This window comes from Aplysia californica, unplaced genomic scaffold, assembly GCF_000002075.1.
Source record: "Aplysia californica isolate F4 #8 unplaced genomic scaffold, AplCal3.0 scaffold00017, whole genome shotgun sequence".
Lineage (NCBI taxonomy): Eukaryota > Metazoa > Mollusca > Gastropoda > Aplysiida > Aplysiidae > Aplysia > Aplysia californica.
In genome coordinates this window covers 434001-456110 of record NW_004797287.1, presented here as the reverse complement: position 1 = coordinate 456110, position 22110 = coordinate 434001, and the positions used below count along the sequence as shown (strand labels likewise).

The window sequence follows — 22110 nt, the reverse complement described above, 5'->3', positions numbered from 1 at the left end:
AAGGGGGGGGGGGGGGGGGACACGAAGAAGAAGAATCAAACATACAACTAAATCAAGACACTCAACAACTAACGCTACCCACTCTGCCACTCTGGTATCCTGCTTCACTTGGGTCATGGGAGTTCAATCTCTTGGGTACAAACATTTCCTCTTGTGAGCCATCCGTCAGCTTTCTTTTCCCTAGGGGGGGGGGGGGGGAGAGAAAGCAGAAAACAGATGAGATAAGATAGCCAAGTTTACAATTTATTCATTTCCATGATTGATGAGAAATTTGCTGCACCAGGGTAAATACATTTACATGCATACACACTCGTCAAAACACTCAAACACATACACACGCACACACAGATGTACATACATGAAAAGGCATTGGATGCAGATACAGTTTACAGTAGAACAGGCCTATAGCTAGACTTTTAGTTCAAGAAGAAAAATCCTGCTGTAGGCGAGTTCCCGCTATGGGAATGTAAAGGGAATTACTGAAAAATCACACATTACATGCTCTCCTCTTCTTTTACTTTTTGGCCTAGACTAGGCCTGGGGTTATGGCACATCACTTTTGGAGTGGCTCACGTAATACATCTCTCCGCCCTCCGCACCATCTCTCTCTGCCGCCTGACCCACCTCACTCATCGCGGGACTGGCCAATCACAACGCTGCACCACGGACTGCCTGTTTGGAGCTCACCAACAGCCCCCCATCCCCCAACTCCCTTCCCCCCAGCTAGAGCTCGCTCAATCTCTCCCGCTGTATCCAAGTTAGGGCCTTTCCTTGCCTCGTTAAACCAAAGCACAGGTAATTGAGTTTACATAGACAAAAAAGAGGGGGATTCCGCTGAAGTCCCGCTCTAGCGAGTGCCGCTATAGTCATGTTCTACTGTACAAAAAAATGTGATTTTCACACCTGACAATGTCTGAACAGCATTAATGTTAACGCCAATCTGAGGGATACTCTTAACGTTAACAAAAACTGACCATGAAGATGCCACATCATGTGCATATCACAGTTGAATCATGTCACCACAACATCTCATTTTTTCTGAACTCCTCACCCACACATTCACATAACTCTCAAGCCTTATTCTGCTCAGTCAAAAACTGAAAAGGGGCAAAATAAAATTTAGCAGAATTCTCATTCCACATCACTTTTTTGTTGTTTTAGCACATGTAAGCATTTTACGGCACTTGTAACACAAAAGGGTCATATAAATGTCGAAGATTAGAAGTGTTACAAGAGAGAAAAAAAAAAAAAAAAGAAAGAGGAGAGATAAAGACGACAGACGTTTAGCAGAAAAGAAGGAGCAAACTACACCAGAGCACCTGCCAACCACCCACTTTAATATCACTGAACTACTTCCACTTTGTAGTCATATACATGTATTCTATACGTGCCATACTGTTCAGACAACCTAAAAAGGTAGCTGTCTGGAACAATTAAGGCTAAGCAGTCTTGAATAATTAGGGTCAGTTTCGTAGACTGCTTGATATCAGTTTACTTATGGTTAAAAAAGAAGCAAAGAGATAAAATATATATTTCCAGTCTAAACGTGTTAATGATCAACAATAAGGTAGGCTACTCAGAATAGCAAAGGGAGGAAGCACACAGTACATCAGCAGTGACTTTAAAACAACGGAACTCCTCTGTATTCACAAACTAAAAACCTATTTCTCCTCCCTTTATCTTTCACATTCAGTGGTCTCTGCCTAAGAATTCAGAAGTTGGGGGGGGGGGGGGGATGTGTGTGCAACATTTCAGAGAAGGCAAAAGAACAAAAGAATGCAAAGCTTTCTAAACTGCTTGAACATGCCGAGCATTGAAAAAGCTGAACACAGCAGCCTGAACAAAGACACTCCTGGTTGAGTTGAATATCTTCCATGAACAGAAAAATTGCTACACTCATGCCAAGTCACAGAAAATTACACATAGTCCACTCAGTAGGCTAGCATGCCCATGCCAAAAATCAGAGAGATGATATAAAACAATAGGCATTTTTTTAATGTCCAAGTACTCTTTTGAAATGTACTCTCCCTGTAGATGTTACAGCAAAAAGCAACAAGATAACTGCCACATTTTGTTAAGCAGACAAATGGCATATATATATATATATATACACACCTAGTAAAGTCATTTCATAATTGTATTTGCAACCCCGACATTTAGGTAACTATGTCAAGACTACAATACAATGAATGAAGTTATAAGCAAATTAGAAAATTTGGAAAAGTATTTCTAAAAATTATTTTTTTTAAAACAAAGCTAAGACCTATGAAATGAGGATGCTTTATAAACCAAAAGAAATGCCAGAATCTAAACAAAAAACAGAAGAGATACAATGCCATTATGCACTTAAATTGGAGAAAATTCTCTTCAAAAATACACTTTGAGGTAAAAACTCAGATACTGCCATTATCTTCCTATGTCTATTCACTATAAGCAACACAGACCAAGCTAAAACTTTCTCTTTTTCAGGCCAGTTCATTCATAAAGCAAAAAGTGCTATTGATACAGGAAACAAGACTATCAAAAGCAATTTTGCCATTCAATAATTTTGAAAACCATATAAAAAGAGGCGCTATATAGTAAAAAGCTTATAAAGACATCAGCTTTTAAATTTATTTCTTTACTGACCCTCTTCACGAGACTCCTCTGAACGTGGAATGGAAAGAATACAAGAAATTTTCATTATAAACATCTTCTTGAATGCCGCCTTAAAATAGCATCTAAAACTACAACAAATAACTAGTATTTAAGGCCATGCTACTTCAAATGCCCACACCAAATAATTAATACATGCAAAAATGTCCAGAGATGGTTACCGAAAACACTACATAAAAACTATTATCAATGAACATAAAAGATGGCAAAAATGAATATGTGACCTTGCGGCACAACGAAGCCTCAAAAAATATTTGAAACTGTTTTGAAAGTGATCCAAGTTTTTCTCCCTCATCCCAAATTTTTTTTAAATGTCAATGCCTAGCATTTTCTGACATTCATCTTCTATTTCTGCTTAAATCAAAGTGCAACTGTTCCAGACCTGAAGAGGTAAAGATTATACTATCAGTGGTGTCCACCTAACAGCAAGGGCCCCTCTGGAAAGTAGGCTTTGGTAGGTGCTAACTGAATTTTCAAAGTAAGACGGGGGCTGCAAACTTCAAAGATAGTACTACACCCACCCATCTCTCTCTCTCTCTGTCTCTCTCTCTCAAGGTCCAAATCATAATGTGATACAGTGGAACTCGGATTCAACGAGGTCGCCAGGCCTGACCTAAAATCTCGTTGAATCCGAGTTCGTTATAGCAAACACGGGGTTTTGTGTAGGTAATTACAGGCACTGAGCAAGTAATGTATAAATAGAAGTCACGAGTAGTGCCTGAAATGCCTGCATATTATGAGCTGTGTAAAAAAAAAAGACCCGATTCGTTCAAATGCACACGCCTTAGTCGTCTCGGTTGTTTACCAAAAAGTTATGTTGCTGTGTAGAGCCAAGCATAACGGCAACTTTTGATTACATAGACCAGCGCACAATTCATTATGTAGATCTACGTCAGGACTAGATCTAGCTTATCATTGTAATAATGATCAGTTGGTGAGGGGGAAAAAAGACTTTGACGTGTTTGTATGTGTATCTGCGACGTTCAACGGCCAGACCGCTAGTGCGCACCCCCCCTCGACAACACACACACACAGTCACACATGCACAGGCCGCCCATCCGACCCCGACACACGCCAGAGTAGACTCGTGCGTGAGCCAACAACGCATGTGTTGGTATGAAGAAAGGCCGCTGATTGGTCGCATGCAATCGGCTAAGTGAATAATGGTTCACGTGTAGGTGCAATGGATGGTTTCCGGGAAAAGATAATGTTCGTTCTGGGGGAAAAAATGAGCGAAGCCACGTCTGCGTGGGCTGTTCACCCTGGAAGCAACCTTGTTGAATCCGAGCTCGCTGATTTAAGTGTTCGTTGAATACGGGTTATTTTTATTGATTTTAAAGAAGAAAAAAATCGGGAAATCTATCTCATCTCGTTGAATCCGAGCTCGTTAAATCCGAGTTCCACTGTATTATGTCATAGGCAGCATACGAGCATCGGCAGTACTGTTATGCACAGTGATTGAGACCCCCCCCCCCCCCCCACCCCGCCAGGAAACTTGAAGGAAAGTGGCTCTTGGTCCAAGCAGTTATTTAGGCCAAAGAGCAAGAACTCAGATGGCCGCTGGACCGGAAAAGAAAAGTCCAAGCAGTTGTTTTGAGGAGATAAGCAAAAGAGGACGGATGCACACACACACACACACACTGAAATTATAAGCCAGTGTTGGTGTTCACACTTTCTGAATCTTCAAAAGCAATTTTGTCCGACAATTGAAAGCAACAAAGGTTGCTGTTAGAGAAAGAGGGGGTTAGGAAAATTCTGTTACACATGCTTAGAATGCTGTTAGGGTGGAGGTTACGCTAATCTGGGTTGCTGTTTAGTGGACACTATTTTCTTTAAACGCTTCAGTGTGAAAGCATAAAAAATGTACTTAAAATCCCACCTCCAAAACAATAAACTCAACCTTTACTTTTAATAGTGCACAACATTTTTTTATCAGTTTTAAACTGAGCAGGCTAAGAGATTTGAATATCTTAAACAAGGTTCGAAGAAATGAACTAGTATTTTTACTAATATCGCAAAGTATTTCATATACAGAAATGAGAGGCAACTCAATAATACCGCAGCCTACTCTGACATGGCATTGAAAAGAAGGGCATGATCTCATCAGAAGGTGAAAAATTAAAGACAATAATAACATCAACAACAACAACAACAACAAAGACAAAAAAAGTTAAGGGAGGTCACGGCAAGCAAAGTCAGCACACAGGAAAGTTATTGACGACATCAAAAAAAGGCTCAGGGAACACACAATTACACAAAAAACACTTTGAACCCACATCCTTACCCCAAAAAATGATTAAGAGGGGGAGTCTTTGACAAATCAGATGTTTGTGTTAAAGTTTCAAAGACATGAGGCACAAACCACCGGGATGACATGCGGGAGACAATACTGACTTTCAAAGAAAACAGATGCTTAGGGAAAAAACTGATAATGTTGCAGCTATTTGCTCATACAATCATCCATTAACAATCAAATCCTCCAGCACAGTGTTACTTTTACAAAGCAGACAAGCAACCTAAGCACAAACGAAATCCAAAGAAAGAATGGCTTTCCACACAACTAGAAGTTTTGAAAGTTGTGTGTAGTGGTCATCTTCTTATCTTGATTCCACTCAATCAAACATCTGTTTTCGTACTTTGAAACTCAGACATTGAAAACACACAACACAAATTGTACCATCCGTGAGTGAGAAAACCGCACTGGTTAAGTATTCGTTTTCAGTCAAGTAACTAAAACTTCTTCAAAGAAGTTTTAGGGGTATTTCTACTTAACAGCCCATAAAAACATTTCCCCATCAATTGCTTCATACTTTAACTTGAAAGCTCAAGAATTGATACCAAAAAATGTCCACACATTCAAATCTAACCTCAATAGTCTAAGAAATTTTACGCTATAAGGCACCTCTTCATCAGTCACTTTAGTATGAACCTTAGTTATGTACATTACGTTTGTATCACTCACGGAAGTCACATAAGCATAAGCAAGGACACCTACGTTTGTCACCTGCAGAGCCTGGGTTCGAACCTCCTTCCCTGGACTGCTCATCACCAGTATCCATACACTGAGAACCACCTCCTCCGCTGCCCTCTTCATCTCCTCTGGTTCCTCCCGCTCCACCAGCACCACTCTCCCCGCTTCTCCCTTCCCTCCAGCTACCTCCTCCTCCTCCTCCACCACCACTTCTAGAAGCGTCATCAGCAGCTCTCTCCTCTCCACGTTTAACTGGTCGCCCTGCACCGCCACCACCACTGCCTCCAGTCCCAGACGCGGGTCTCGAACCCCCGCCACTTCCATCTGCAGACTCAGACCTGGCCACACCTGATTTCGACCCTGAGTAAAAGAGAACAACATCTATAATAACATCATTCTATGCCTCCTAAATAGTCTACCATGTGCCAATGTGGGCATAAAGGCACTGGTGTTTAAAGAAAAAAAATTTGATACAAGTGTTGCACCTCCTGCTGGCAAGCATGGAGATCTATTTTTAACTCTTTACCAGGAAGACGGAGCAGGGTGCCAAGCACCACACCAGCTAAATTTGACATGATTTGTTTATATCAGCGTTGCCATTTAAAGATTTTTTCTTTCTGTACAAACAACATCCTTGACCTGGCCAGCATCAGAGTGAGGCATAAGGTGGCACAGGAAAAGCTGTACTTGAATGTTTTGGGAGACCCAAGGCACCTTTTGCATGACAACCTATGCAGCATCAAAGGAAACAGGATCAAATAGGGCAGCTCATGGACGGCAGAAGCCGAAGACTCCTTGAGGAATGTTTGTGGCATCAATGAAATGTGTAGTGGAAAGGAATGGTTTGACCTGAGCCCCGATTGCAGAAGCCTGGCCAACATTCACATCACTATGGGTCGTGAAAGACGGAAATGTGTTGCTGTCATTAACGACAATGACATACGACAGTTAATTGAGGAGCATTCCAAGCCAGAGGACCCAGTGATCTATACGGAGGGATCGGTCAGGAGGGGTGAGAGAAGTGGGTGGGGTTTTGTGGTGTACAGTGGGAACAAAAAGGTTCATAGCATGTCAGGGGCCATAGAAAGAACAACTTCAAGCATGAAAATGGAGATTGAGGCCGTAACAAGAGCGCTTGGCTGGCTTCAAAATACAAGACCAAGAACTACCCATCTCATTTCATTATTGTCACAGACTCCCAGAGCATCCTGCGGAGGTTTGAGAAAGGGCTGCTTCGGAGTGAATGGATGAAACCAATGGAACACTCATCACTTAGAGCCATCACATGGATATTCTGTCCTGGGCAATGAGGAGGCTGATAGGCTGGCAGGCAGTACCGTGGTTGATGGTGAGGTGAAATTTGACAAAGGAGAAGTGTTGAAGACTGTGGAGGAAATGTTGCGGGATGAGGAAGACAGGGAGACAGCAGAACACCACGCAATTATTAGGGATGCGAGAAATGGGGATAAAGAGGGGAGAAGGAAGAAAGGAACGATAATCTGGAAAGGAAAGACGTCGCCATAATCAGACAGCCACCGGAACAATCAGTATGGATACCTTGCCGGCTTTGGTGCTGGGGGGAACTGAGCACTTATGGACCTTTCCGGTGTGCAATGATGTTGCTGCCCAGGACACAGGTAATACAGAAAAAGACAAGGAAGACAATTGCAAAAATATTCTTGAAAAGCATATCTTGTCAAAGAATGTCATTTCAAAAGACTCATCAGTATTCATTTACAGTATGATAGATTTGGTTCTTATGCCTTTGTACGACCTCACTGTAAGATACATTTCACTATTAAAAAGGTCAAATTCCGAAAAAAATTATAGATTTATTATTGATAACATCCACAAAAACAATTTTTATTTCTTTTTAAAATGATAGAAAGAATCCATCAGGCATAACACTTACCTGTCTCAGAAGTTTGACGGTAAATCTGAGTACCTCCATGATGTGAAGACGAAGAGTTTTGCCTCTCTGTCCCCTCTCCTCTAGCAGTGTGTTGGTGCCGACCACTTTCAGAAGACCCTTGCTCTTTCTCCATTTCCTCACCCTCCTCGAAGCGGATCGTACTGGGCAGGTCACGGCTTGACTTCTTGTGGCTGGAGGGCTCTGGAGGGGGCCACTGGCTGGACGGGCCTATAGGGCCGGGGCCTGCAGTAGAGAATTGCAGTGTGTATCACTTCTTGGCTGTGTGTGTGTGTGTGTGTGGGGGGGATTCTTTTGTTTTTGTGTGTGTGTGGGGGGGGGGGTTCTTTTAGATAAAAAAAAGACACCCAACCTCAACTCCATCTTTTCTTTGAATTCCATGGATATATATAATTAAAGTGCAGATATTTACAGAAATGCAAACATTAAAATTTAACATTTTGTATTTTATTTTGTTAAAATCAAGCAATTATTAGTGATTTAATGGCCATTTGAGTGATAGCACCAACACAAGCAGAGAAAGACCCAAGAAATCTATAGATGGAATATAGTTTATGATCCCGAGAGGGAGATTTGGAAAAATAATGTAAGTGCTTTACGTTCCCACAAATACAATGCTGATCATTTAAGAGACCACTTTCTTTGACCCTGCCTATCAGATCAGGGCCTACCCACGCAGTATATGAGCTACTGCATGCCAATGGAATAAGGAGGTAGAAGGAGAGGAATGTAAGAGAAAAGAGAGGAGGCTAACACCACAGAGTGGACTAGCCTGACAATCAAAAACTGTGGAATGAGATCGGTGGAAAGTCATATGCTTGGCAAGCACATCAAAAAAGATAATTCAAAGGCCTCATCAGTACAAATTTGTTGATGTCAGGTACAATATGTCAGGCATCGTGGTGAAACCAGGTGCTCATCAAAATAACAAAATTGAAGAAATAAGCATTTTTCTTCCTGCTCGGTAATTTTCATCGAATTTTTGTTTTTTGGCTCAACACCTTTTATATCCATTTAACAACAAATTCCTATGTGGATTTTACCAAACAACATTGATTAAAGGCACTAAAACTGTAAATTTACAGTTTCCATGCACTCTCCAGCTTTGGAAGTCGCTAAACTTTGGCGACCATTTTCTCGCTAATTTTACCTTTGATACCAGGTGATCCCTACTTCCATCAATCAAAAATATCTCTTCTTCTGCTGAAGATAAATGGGTAATTTATATATCGAAAACAAGGCATATTAACAAGCATTAAGATGAAAACAATACCTCAATATGCCCAAAAATTGACAAGCACATGATTCCACCATGTCGTGACACATATGATAGATTTGGTTCTTATGCCTTTGTATGGCCTCACTGTAAGACAGACCGTCAACAAAACTACAGGTTTCATGAGGATAATGACCATTAAACACAGAACACACCTGCAGGTTTTAATCATGATGATGATGATCTTTATACAGAGAACATACTAACAGGTTATAAGATGATGATGATGGTTATACATAGAACGTACCTGTCTTGCCCGTGTTTGGTCGTTCTGCCATCGCTTCCCCACTCCTGGGCGGCCAGGACTTCAAACCTGCATTTCCGTCGTTACCCGTCGATGCTGACTGCTCGTCAGAGGGCTCGTACACCGCTAGCCGATTAGAAACGATATGTTCTAGATAAAAAGGTGTCGATGTGGGCAAAGCTCTAAAAACATAACTTGGGCCAGCCAAAAGTTTCCATGTATTAAAGTTTCAGGTATTGAGTTTTGAGTGATGAGAATCATATCTACACAATGATGGTCACTTAGTGGAATGTAAAAAGGACAGACAAAAGCAACAGAGGGAAATAAAAGAAGTTTGACCAACCAGTGATGTCCTCCAACAATCCATACTACAAATTTACAGGAATACTTTCCTATATCTTGCCGCTAAAAGCATATCAGCTTGTCACACATGAGCAGTAGAGGTATATTCAACTTTTCTTTCAAAGAGTGGTTGACATCTGTACAATGTGTAAAATATTTGTGGGCCAGCAACTTTTCAATACAGAATTAGATCTGGCATTAAAACAATCCACATTGTACTTGCTCTGAAAATACATTAAAATAACTAAAAGGATATTTCATGAATAAATATATGAATATTCACCTTGAAATTGTCTATATCCACATGAAACTGAAAACTCCAAGGTGACACATTTTATGAAGGAATCCAGTTACAAATCTAGAAATGTGCTCATTTCTCCTAGGAATGGAAACTTTTGGCTCGCTTTGTAATAAAATCATTTCTAAAAAGAGAAGAGTAACAAGACAAAAAGGATAAAAAACTGAAACTTACAAGACCAGTCAACACCTAGAAATAGGTCCTCAACCTTTTTTAGCCCCATCTATACCGTGACACTTTCCCAGCCTCAGTAAAGTGCCCATTCCATAGTCGCTCTAGCCACTTCACAATATAATGAGAAACTTGACAGCTTATACAATGCTATGTTTTATGTATACCGATCCATGCAATGCACAACAATCTTTTCCAATACATATGCATCCATAATCTGGCAAAAGAACGCAAACAAAAAAGATATACAATCACCTTGTCTGCTGATCTCACTTGTTGGAAAAAAAATCAGACAACTACATGTGTGTCTGGTAAAATAAGATTTAAATGATTTAAATAAATGTGTATTTCAACCAGTCTAAAATGCAGTCAACAAAGGTGCCTCTTATAAATGCAGTGGGAGAGAATTCAACATTAATTCCACAAAAGACAGTAAGACCCCCCACCTTTTCCATAGACCATCGTCTCCTCCACTTCAAGCTGTGGCTCGGGTTCTGGCTTTTTGATGACAGGAAGTGGTACCTCCCACACTTCCTCCGAGGACGGGAGAGTGCCAATATGAGCCTTTTGTCGAGACATCAAACTTTCAATGCTTTCGTCTGAAATGCCCTCTATGATTGGAACCACTTGAGAAAGGAAGCTCCTGGAAATGGACAAGAATGAGTTACAATCAATGCAAAAAATATATGACAGATAGAGATATGCTCCTAGCAGGCTACAATGCTGTATGTCACTAAGGGTCAGGAGGGATAAATTGAAATGAATTGTCCACCCAACAGACTTATGGAAAGTCATATATTATGAGCCTTCCATCTGTGGGAGACACATGTCTTTAATTTTTAAAAGCACTTAACAAACATTTAAAGGGAGATCCAATTTTACGCATGACATTACGTGACCACTACTAATTCACTTTCCCACGATTAATTCACTGTTGAAAAAAAATGTACTTACCGGTAGTTACTTTTATGCCCCATCGACACAATTAAGATAATTTAAGGAGGCAAACTTCGACCCAGCCCGTCAATGTCAACCTAGCTAAGAGGAAAACAATTCCCGCCAGAAAGACTGAGGTAATACAAATCTTCCCCACACAGGAATTGAACTCATCTTCTGCGTGCCACGACGAAGTGCCCAACAGCTGCACCAGAAATGTCAGTATTTGCTCTCAAATACAACACACCTTTCCGAATGGCTCAAGAAGAAAAAAAAATTAAATTAAAACTCACAAAGTAAAAAAGATATCAGAATGAGAATGTCATACCTCAGTTCTCTGATGCAATCTTCATTGCCCTCGGAGAAAAACTTTGCAACCTCTCGATTGATCTCAGATTGACTCTCAACAGCATCTTTGTGAAAGTAGAAATGTTTGTCCTTCACGATACACTTCTCTGAACGAATCTCATACACATCTGGGCGGTCTGTGAGCTCATACCTCACCTCCAGCTTCCAGACCTGTGAAGTTTTGAGACATGAATTAAAGGTCAGCTTTTCTCAGGCAGCATGGAAGTTTTCTGAAATCTTAGGGACATAAATCTATGAAAACCTCCAAAGCAAGTGTTGAAATTTAAACCAAAATAAAACAAACAAAAAACAATAACTGTACAGTAAAAACGACAAGAAACTAACATTAAGCATGTCAATTCAAACAAACATAATAAACATTTTTCACTTTCGTTTTAGAAAAAGAATATCTGGAATGTTTAACACCAGTTTAAAGAGAGTGATCAATTAGACTTATATTTTCATTTATAAATTAGGTCAGTCACTGGTTGTGGCCAATGCAGAACAAGAAAACAAGTGAAGTTATATCTAAATATAATACAAAACATTTAATCTTTCCAAAATTCAGTAGATTTGAAAGAACTGGTATCCCACAGCAAAGATAGAAAATGAAATCTCAACAGAATTCACAAAATTCCAGGAAATGTTTACTAATATATAAGAAACTATCAACAGGCAGTCCAAACTGTTCAAGATAACCACCCATTGTTGAGGAGAAAAATAGTCATCACAGACAGGTGGTCTTCTTGGACAGTGTCATTATAATATGAAAAAGACACAGGTTGTTTGTACATGTGACCATCTTAGACATGTGGTTATAAGAGCAGGTTCGACAGCACTTACTAAAGTCATTAAATTTCTTCCCATATTTTTTTCAGTAAGAGCTTTACGGCACTTGAAACACAATAAGGTAATATAAGTGCCGAAGATTAAAGGTGTTACATGAGAGTAACAAACACCAAAATAAAAGAAAGAGAAGAGATAAGGACGACAGAAGCTTTATAGGAAAGAAGGAGCAAACCACACCAGAGCACCCGCCAAACACCCACTATTACATTTACCCCCCCATTCACCTGTGTAAACAGCAAATCTTTGAGGCCCTCGGCCTTCTTCTCCTTCACTTGTCGGTACACATCGGAGTAGCTGAAGTAAAGAAACCTTTGGACCAGTCCGACCACACGGTGCAAATACGTCTGACCATCGGTGCAGGGCTCAAATCCTGTGGTAATCTCTGTGGTGGTCACACACTCACTCAGGGGACGAATCTCTTCAAAGAGGCTGACCAGGTACTTCACCGATTCTGCATTGATCTGATGCTTCTCTGAAATTCCACAACCACACTGAATAAGGACCAAAGGAGAGGCTGGGCTAATGCTCCAGTTTAATGTTTTTAGTACCATCTGCGACTTTTGTCCCCAGGCTGTCGTATGCGCTCATTACCAATGGCAACTTCAATCACGGACTCGACCAGGCACACTAGCCATATTTAAACAAGGATCGGAGCCACTGCATTAATAATAATAATAGATAGCATTTGTATAGCGCATATCCCCGCTCAACAGCAGGCTCTATGCGCTTTACACTATATTTTTACACTATATTATTACCCAAGCAGACCATAGAACACTCCGGAACATTCTCAGCTTCCCGGGAAGCATTGAAGTAAATACCAAAGAAAGTCACTCTATGCAATAGCTGAAGGGATGAAGAAACTCTGGGGATTTTTAAAGCGTGTTTCTTGGGCTGTGAAGTTTTTAAAATTATTTTTTAGTATCCCATGGCTTCAGCATTCTAAACTGGTGCAGTATTTGAGGGTTTTTCACTTTTGAGCCTTCATTACTGTAAGTGTAAAGTTTGAGTGAGGACTAGCACATTGATACAAAAACAGCCGTTTTATGTAAGGATAAAGCCAGACAGACAGACAAGCAGAAAAGCAGACAGACAGACAGAGGCAGACAGACAGACAGGCAAACTGACAGACAGACAGAAAGACACAAAAATGGTAAAGAAATTAAATACAGCTTACCAGAAAGAAAAACAAAAAAAGGAGAGCTTACGTGACAATTTCCCTTTGAGCGGATTCTCCCGCTGGCCGCCAGGCGTGTCTGCTTCCAGCCGCAGAAAGTGGACGCCTGGTTTCATCAAAAACATTTCCTCCAGCTCGGAAGAGTCAGACAGCATCGGGGCAGCCGAGAGAGCCACCCATTGATCCAGCTTCGTGGGGAACAGCGCCGAGTTGGCGAACAGCTCCTTGACCAGAGGCAGATTGGTCTGAGCCAACTGGGCCTCCTCCGTGGCAACACCTGGTGGTGACCAAAAGGTAAAGGCAGAGAGGTTTTTAGTTTTTAGTAAGTGTTTTACGGCACTTGCAACACAATAAGGTCATATAAGTGCTGAAGATTTTAGGTGTTACAAGAGAGCAACAAACACAATAAAAAAAGGAGGGGAGAAAACGACGATAGACGTTCGATAGGAAAGAAGAAGCAAACCACACCAGAGCACTCGCCAACCACCCATGGGCAGAGAGATCAGGTCTCGCAGCATGTATCAGCATATGTTAGGCTGTGGGGTGTTTTTTATTCTTTGTTATCCTCTTTGTCTTTGTTGTTTTTTTGTTGCTATAACTTATTTTGTTTGAGAATGGGTGGGGGGTGGGGTTTATCAACTGACAAATTTAGTTAATAATAATAATAAAAAAGGACATTTATATAGCGCTCAACCCCGCTTAAAGTACACAGGCTCTGAGCGCTTTACAATACAATACAATGTAATACAGTAACATAAACCGTTGTGTTCTGACCAAAAGTAAATCTCTCCAAATATTCATCTTATCAATTTGAAAACCGAAATGACTTCAGCTGCTGACATTTGAATGAACCAAAAGATTTGATCTCTGTTAGAGTACTTGGCAAAGCATTCCAGATCTTGGGGCCTTGATATTCAAATGACTATTGCATGGATACTGAGCCTAGGGACAAATAACTGGTAACTAATCTATACTGCAACAAGTCGTTTTATTCACATGTTAAAGCCACCTTCCTGAACTTCAGTTCTTATAAAGATGCCTTTAACAGGACAAATGTGATTTCAAAGCCTTTATGAAGACTGCTTGTTTTTAAAACTACGGGTAATCACTAAATTTCTAAGCACATTTTTTGGACATCTTGGATAATTTTTTCCATTAATTTTTATACTTGAAATATAAGTGAAATGGGACTTTTTTCACAAGATTCAACATTAACCTCCCATTTTGAAGCTTATAGAAAGAGTATTTAAAATATGCTTCAGTACTTTCATTCACATTATTACAGAGCCTATTCTTGTGTCAAAAAAACAGAGCATAATGTCATAGAAAAGAAAGGTTTCAAAATAAGCAGTAAGCTAAAGTGTCAATCTTGTCCCCCAAAACCATAGGAAAAAAATTGCATCCAAGTAGACATCTTCCAATCTACACAAACACCACATAACTTGTCTTGAAAATCTAAAAGCATTTTTTCCCTGTCAGTGATCATCAGCAAGCAAACCTCAAATCACTGAATTCAAACAAATTGGGGGCTCTCTTCCCCTCCCCCCATCTGAAAAGCGTGTTGGTTTGGTTTTTTTAATATAGAAAACAATATGCTACCCTTAGACTAACACCAGCCCCTCCCGGGACGAAGCTACTGACTAAAGTGTCTTTAGGCCATTCCAAAGGGGGGATATAAACCATGTTCTTATGCACAGTAGAATTGTAATTGTAAATGTCACGCTCATAACTGTGCCTGAACTTTAAAAGGGAACTGCTGTTTTTTTCTTTCCTAATCCTGACTATCGTCATTTTTCCTCTACTTCTTTTGTAGGTTTGTTACACTCTTGTGACCTGCTATTTCCGGCGTGCCTTGTTAGTCAAAGCAGACTTTGTGCTGTTGAAGCTAGAGAGGTGAGCAGAGTAAGTCTGATTCCCTGTAAGGACTTCTTTGTTGACATCCACCCCTTGGCACTCATATTACCTCATGCAGTTGCGAGGGCTATAAAACCTATACTAAAACTACCTAAACTAACCTTAGACTTACCCCCTGTAATATGTGAGATCTAGCTGAGTAGAGAGCCATCTTTTGTACCTTCACTTAATTATCTGCAAGCACAACCCAATTCATGGAATTCAAGGCAACTGGAAGCTTTCCTTGCCTCCCCATACACACACAAACGTAGACTTACCAGCAGTAGTGTGCGAGATCTTGATCAGCTGAGAGCCTATCTCAGAGAAGAGATAGAGCGTATCTTCGAGAATGCCAGGTTCCTTCAGTATGAAGACTGTGGCCAGGTGGTCTACCAGCTGTGCCAGGTGGGCCGTGCTTGGGGCAGTTGGGACCTTCACAGAGAAATGGAACATCTCCGAGTGTTCCTGGTACAGGTGGCCAATCTACAACGCAAAAAAAACCCAACAATCACACAGATTCGCAAAAGGAAAGCTCTAAATTTTTATTTGTATTTTCCAATAAAATGACCATATCAGTACGATATCGTTGCTGAATGAAGAATAGTAAAAATAACTAAATGCAACGTTTAAAGAACAATCATGACTATCAAAGATTCAGAGCTGAAACAAGATATAACAAACACTATACAAGAGCAACAAAGAAGCTCTGCAAAAGATAGCTCTTAAATTCCTTAAATGCCGGAAAAAGAAGCAGAGACGTACAAGTAAAGGAATTTAAATATGGATTCAGGCAAATTCTAATCTTGCAAAGAACAACCACAAAAAAAGACATTGACCATACAAAAAGGAAAACAAACTCACAATTCTTGTTTTGGCCAGGGGAGACTTATAACGAAGCAAAGAGTCATGGTACTTGACAAACAGCTCCGTTGGATCCGCCCACCACAATTCCTTCCTGCTCAGCATGCGACCGGCAACTGGATCTCTTCCAGAGCCAAAGTTCAGGCCATCTGGCACAAAGATGACCGGGTGTGTGTGGAACAAGTCTTGGCCATCTTTCCTGCTCAGGTTGTCGTTGAGGTACCTGTACAACTAGAGGACAAGAAACAAATAGAACAATATATCAGGAAGTCAAACATACACCACTATACCCCCATTATCTATTCACCAATGTGAATGAGTGAAAATATTCCTTTCATTACCAATATTAATTAACAAACAAGGTTTTTGGTATCCACACAAGCTTCCAGAGGCACATCAGGAGCATGTTGTATATTTTATTAACAGTTTATGTTTCAAAAACTAAACTTAGCCCAAAAGTAATCTGGTGTTTCCCTTACATTGACAAAAACAGCTGGGAAGAAGATGGAGGGAGGGAAGGAGGGGGGGGGGGGGGGGGGGGGGCAATGTGAAATTGTTAAATGTTTGACAATATTGGGGAGTAGACATCATTTCTAAAAAATAAAAAAAATGGGAGAGGGACAACCTAAATGAGAAAAAAACAAACCAAGTACTTTATATGCTCACCTCTGATATGTGACTGTACGTTGTAGAGAACGCACGCGCGGTGTCTGGGCTGGACGCATCACGAGCTGACCAGGAGATAAGAGCGTCCTTGACCGAGGTCACAGACACATTCGACTTCACCTGGCACAAAATTGAAACAAAAGTATCAGACTACTAGACACATAATTACATCCCTTTGTAACCTTTTCCACAGCAATCCATCATTGTTTTAATTAACAGCATTCTATTCAACCTTTCTCTTTGAGTACCGAGGCACTACAAAATGCCAGGTCTGATTTATGTAAAAATTGTAATTGTAAACATTTTAAGCCCCCATCAACACTAATTAAATTATTCATGAGGCGAGCTGCTTCAACCTTCCATGTGCGCCCCAACCTAGGCTGAGAGTGATACAACCTCCCAGCAGAAATTATCTCAACACAGAAATCAAACTCATACTTAACCGCTTCACAACAGATACCATTAGATCTGTTTTGAAGAATTGGACATGCAGAGAGTCTGAAAAGTGCTACTAATGCACAAAGTGTTCATAAAAGTAGAGAGATAATGATCAGCGTAGTAAATCTTCAACTTAAACCTACAATTAAATACAAAGACCAACTTTTTCAGTTTAGTTTTAGTAAGTGCTTTACAGCACTTGCAACACAATTAGGTCATATATAAATGCCGAAGATTACAGATGTTAGAAGAGAGTAACAAACACAAAAAATTAGGAGGAGAGATAAGGACAATAGATGTTTGATAGGAAGGCAAACCACACCAGAACATCCGCCAAACACCTGCGGACCGATCTCTGAGGGCAAACAATTACAATTCTACAGACATAAACATTAAAAACGCAGTATTTCTCAATCACATTTTTGTTTGGTCTTCTGTCCTCAAAAACCAACTAGTCACTACTTTAAAACTGATTTATCTCTACTGAAACATGTCGCTTGGACAAAGATAAAAACATGTAGAGGCAACACCGGTCCAAACCTTCAAAAAGCTGGAGAAAGTACTGTTCCTCAGCGGCTGCACTTTGAGGTACTTGACAGTGTGAGCCAGCAGTTTCGTGATCTCTCTGCTGCAGACGTACAACTCTGCTGCCTGGTGCAGGGCCTCCTGGTCAGGGGGGATGACCCTCCCACTCGCAGGTTCCACCGATATGGATGTGCAAGAGGCTGGAAGCCAGGCTAGAGACCGCAGGAGGATTGAGAATGAAGTCTGGGGAATTGAGATGACATAAAAAGAGAGAAAAGTCTCACTTTAAGAAACATCTAATTAAGTTTCAGAGAGTTTCACAGCACTTGCAACACAATAGGGTCATACAAGAGCCAAAGAGTAGAGTTACCAGTGGTTAGGCTCTGGGATTCTCAAGGTCGTGGGTATGAATCCCGTCAGGGACCCGAAGTTGTGTTCTCGGGAAAGACACTTTACACGAATTTTCTTCACTTCACCCAGGTCAGAGTGGGTATCCGGCTATTGACAGCGAAAGATCTTGTCAACAAATATTGTGATACCTTCCTCCTCTACATCGACAATATTTTAACAGCTTCAACAACTACAACACAGAACCAAGCTTTCTACTCACATCAATGGTCTCTTTCAGCACATGGCCAGAGGCAGACTTGAGCTGTGTGCTGACAAAGCGGCTGTACAAACTGTTCCACTCCTTGTCCAACTGCTCAAAAAGAGCCACCATCTGACTGTACAACTCTCCTTGCACATTGTTGGCGGTGGCCAGTCGGTGAAATTCTTCACACTGAAAATCTACGATAGTGTATCCATCTGGTGAGTCTGGCCAGATGTCTTTGTAAGGAGCCCAGACACTTTCATCCTGGTGATAAAATACAACAGAATAAACTTTATTATTCACACATGTGACATTCTTCTAGAAAAAGCTAACAGACAGTCACAATTAAAGACAAGTTTACCAACCAAAAGAAATTATACGCAGTTGTGCACATGGACAGCAGGATCCCTCCCTCTCTCCCAAAGCTGTGCACTGAAAGAGACAATAATGCTTTACCAAGTACATTAACTCTTTAAACCCCATCAGACCCTGGGAGCGTCCTACAGTAATAACCCTGTTCCCCATCCGACGCTCATTTTTTAGTAGACTAGACCTTTGTTTCCGCCATTTACAAGTTTGTGGCAAGCTTTTGGGCTTATAATGAGACATAATGCACCAGGTTCAGGTGACTATAGAAAAAACTGGGAAATGGTGGAAAAAACTCAGGGTTTAAAGAGTTAATCTACAACATGACAAAGGTCCCCCTCAAAGGATAATCTGACTTCATATTGGAACCATAGGCAAGGTTGGCAGGAATTGTTGTATCCTTCACATAGTTTTCTTTCATCTTTTCTGGCCTCTAAAGCGATATATATATACCAGGGAAGAGGTGTACTGTAGATGTTGGAGATTAACTGCATTCTCTTGACCACAGTTTTTTTTAAGGAGGGGGTATATTATTCTGTGATGAACCGCAGGGAAAATATGAATCAACCTTCAGAGAAACAAAGTTGAGAAGTAGCGAAAGGGTGATACTACAATATATGTACATATTTATTCAGTTGCCATTTTCACTTACTTTTCCGAGAGAAAGTGTACAATACAAGTCAAATTGATGTTGCCCTCATGAAATGGATAAACAAAACCAAACTTCCCAAGAGCAACATTCCATTGTCTCAAGAGAAAAACCTAAACCCCATTGGCATTCATTGGAGTGAGAATCATTCACCATCATTGTAGTCACAGTAGAAGGAAAGCACAGATTAAAAACCATTTATTTTGAGCTCATCGTAATAGCCATGTGCAGTTCTACTGGGCTGTGCGTGTGTTTACTTTGAAAAATCATCCACAATACAATTTAGAGCTCAATAAATTCCAGAATCCACCCAAACTCTTTTTTCCTCTTGAAAAACAAAAGTGACATTGCTTTCAATAAAAATATCGCCACTATCTTATTTCATGTGACCACTTTCACTTCACAACCCCAAGCATGGCTACGACATCTTTTACTTTCACTCTTATTAGTAATTTTAAAGAAAAATACCACCTTAAATCCCAAAATGCCTTTCAAAAGCAAAATTCACAAAGACACTCACAATGCTGCTTTTATCCAGACTTAGCTCCACCCTCTTCACACGCAGGAAGTCCACCACTCCCAGCTGAGACAGGAAGTCATGCCAGCTGATGACGTCTGTTCGGGTGTGGGTGCTCGGCAAATAGGCGCTGTCCACCAAGGTCCAGTCAATGCCTATAGGATTATCCAATAAGAGAATCGTCAGAACTATACATTTACGCCACAGTGAACACAACTGAGCGCAAGTAACTGGAAGTGACTTTCTTGTAACATTTGTAAAGCACATAGAGCATGCTGAAGAACAAGAACAAGCACTATATGAAGGAAATTATTATTATTAATATCATCAATTTTACTTACCAGGAAACAAGTGCTTGAGATTGGTAACATTGCCAAACGGCTGAGAGAAGTGGACATCATCTTCCACAGGGTTCTTGATCCCATGGTTGGTGGCCAGTCGCGCCACAGGTCGCAGCTCAGCCATATCAATGACAGACGCATTCTGCTCACGCTCACCTTTGATGTACACCAGGTAGCTGATCAGGACGTCGCGGCTTTTCTCCTGAGGGTTGGGGGGGGGGGGGGGGGGGGGGGGGAGTGGGAAATTTTGTCAAAGGTGATAATTATTTCCATCTCCAACTTCACAAAATACTAAAAGGCAGTAATGTTCACGCCCCTCTTTTATGTCAGCTTACAGCACAATATGATCAGTACTACTGTACTCTACAAATGTAACAATTACCTTTTCCTTATATTTCTCAATTAAACAAAAATAAATAATATTTCAAGTATTTTCCACCTTCGTATTTATACTTCATATCCAGAGACCTCTAGCAGGTCGCATCAGTGTTACTGCAGCAGGTTCAGCAACGCCTGCTCTAAAGACATTTTAATAAATTACAAAATGGAACCTGTAGGTTTCTGCTAAAGCATGAATACTCTTACATTTGTAATTCCTTTGGGGCCACAAAACCAAATCAAGACATCCTAAATTCTTTTAAAGAAAGGATATGTAGGCCAGATTGCGACAATCTTCTGCTGAATCACTGGCATAAGAGTAGATAGAAAAAAAAATTGAAAAGATAAAAACATTATCAAACACAATTTTTTTTTCTTTTCTTCAAATTCCAAACACTTTCTCCACCTCAAAAAGACACTTTCAATTTAAAAAGAGTATCAAAGAGAGGCTGCCTGTTAATTTCCATCCTTCCTTCACACCCTTCAAAAGAAACCTGATTGCATGAAGACCCCTGCCCACTCTACCTTCCAGCCATCCGAGGTGAGCACAGGCATGATGTGGCTATGGATCAGGTCTTGAGGGGTCAGCTGCTTGATATCCATCTTGAGTAGAAGTTTCACAACCTGAGAGTTCACTTCAGCATCTGGAGTAGAGGTGAGCGCTCCGTGGACTAGGTTCAAATCTTTCTTCAGCTCAAGCAAGGGATCTAAGAGTCAAAAGATTACCCAAAGAGAAGACAATTATGGTAAACGATGTCTGAATTTTTTAAAAACATGGATTAAAACAACAGTCATCAACCTGACCAGCCTCATACAACAAAACTATCATTAAAAGTTTTACTACATTTTCATCATCTTGCCACAGCATTACAAAGTTTTTCACACTATGACATGAAAGGGGCAGGGCTTCTAACTTAGTAAAGTTCTTTTAAAAGCTACTCATACACACATTTCCTTTCACAATCTCTCCATCCTAACTTTGTAACATTCTTTAAAAAGCTACTCAAACACCCACTTCTTTTCACAAATCTCTCCATCCCTAAGTAAGTAAAAGGCAAGTCTCATTCATTAGTTATAGTAAAAAGAAAAAAGAAAATACTTTGGCTTAACCGTTCAAAGTATTTTCGAAACAAACCTCTAGCATTTGCCTGCTTTGACCGTCTGTCTCGGCTTGATGCTGTCTGGCCCTGACCATCGGTCAATAAGAACACAGTGACATCGTCTAGTGACACCAGGTTGCCGGCCGACAGTGGGATGATTCTAGTTGTAAAAAAGTGAGCTTAACATATCAAAGATACCATTTTTTGTCAAGGAATAATAATATCAATAACAATAATAGAAAAAATTATAACAATAATAATAATGATAAACAGCATTTGCACAGTGCATACCCCCACTCGAAAGCTTGCTCTATGCTCTTTACACTATACTATTATTACCCCAGCATACCGTAGAATACTCAAAAAATTTTGGGGAAGCATGCAGTGCAAGCAGCTCATTAGGCGATCAAACATTAACAAACTGACAAGATCTTTCGCTATCTATGATTATAGTCCAAAAGGAAAAGCACACATATTTGTGGCCACTGGTAGTTAAACATCTGACTTTCCTTAATTTTTTGAGAGATGAAAAAGTGGAAAATTTTATTCTTATTCAAGTATTTGTCAAGAACACCTGAGAACTTTTT

The 22110-nt window shown here is 40.4% G+C and overlaps 1 protein-coding gene across 7 annotated transcripts in view; it reads right to left on the bottom strand.

Annotated features, from left to right (window-relative positions):
- The window catches only part of LOC101857532 (protein NO VEIN), a 75942-nt gene that overhangs the window by 4811 nt on the left and 49021 nt on the right, over positions 1 to 22110 (bottom strand). For 4 of the 7 annotated variants that reach the window (XM_035971415.1, XM_005090456.3, XM_005090452.3 and 1 more), the window contains 18 exons: positions 21559 to 21683; positions 20949 to 21130; positions 20046 to 20247; positions 19708 to 19859; positions 18191 to 18436; positions 17596 to 17823; positions 16618 to 16737; positions 15952 to 16182; positions 15369 to 15573; positions 13229 to 13474; positions 12245 to 12492; positions 11152 to 11342; positions 10334 to 10530; positions 9080 to 9202; positions 7539 to 7781; positions 5651 to 5986; positions 2629 to 2646; positions 83 to 180 (listed from right to left, as the gene is read on the bottom strand). In XM_035971415.1, coding sequence (XP_035827308.1) covers positions 83 to 180; positions 2629 to 2646; positions 5651 to 5986; positions 7539 to 7781; positions 9080 to 9202; positions 10334 to 10530; positions 11152 to 11342; positions 12245 to 12492; positions 13229 to 13474; positions 15369 to 15573; positions 15952 to 16182; positions 16618 to 16737; positions 17596 to 17823; positions 18191 to 18436; positions 19708 to 19859; positions 20046 to 20247; positions 20949 to 21130; positions 21559 to 21683 — 3391 coding nt within the window. The remainder of the gene's footprint in view (positions 1 to 82; positions 181 to 2628; positions 2647 to 5650; positions 5987 to 7538; positions 7782 to 9079; positions 9203 to 10333; positions 10531 to 11151; positions 11343 to 12244; positions 12493 to 13228; positions 13475 to 15368; positions 15574 to 15951; positions 16183 to 16617; positions 16738 to 17595; positions 17824 to 18190; positions 18437 to 19707; positions 19860 to 20045; positions 20248 to 20948; positions 21131 to 21558; positions 21684 to 22110) is intronic. The other 3 variants (XM_005090453.3, XM_005090454.3, XM_005090455.3) reach the window with 3 other exon arrangements.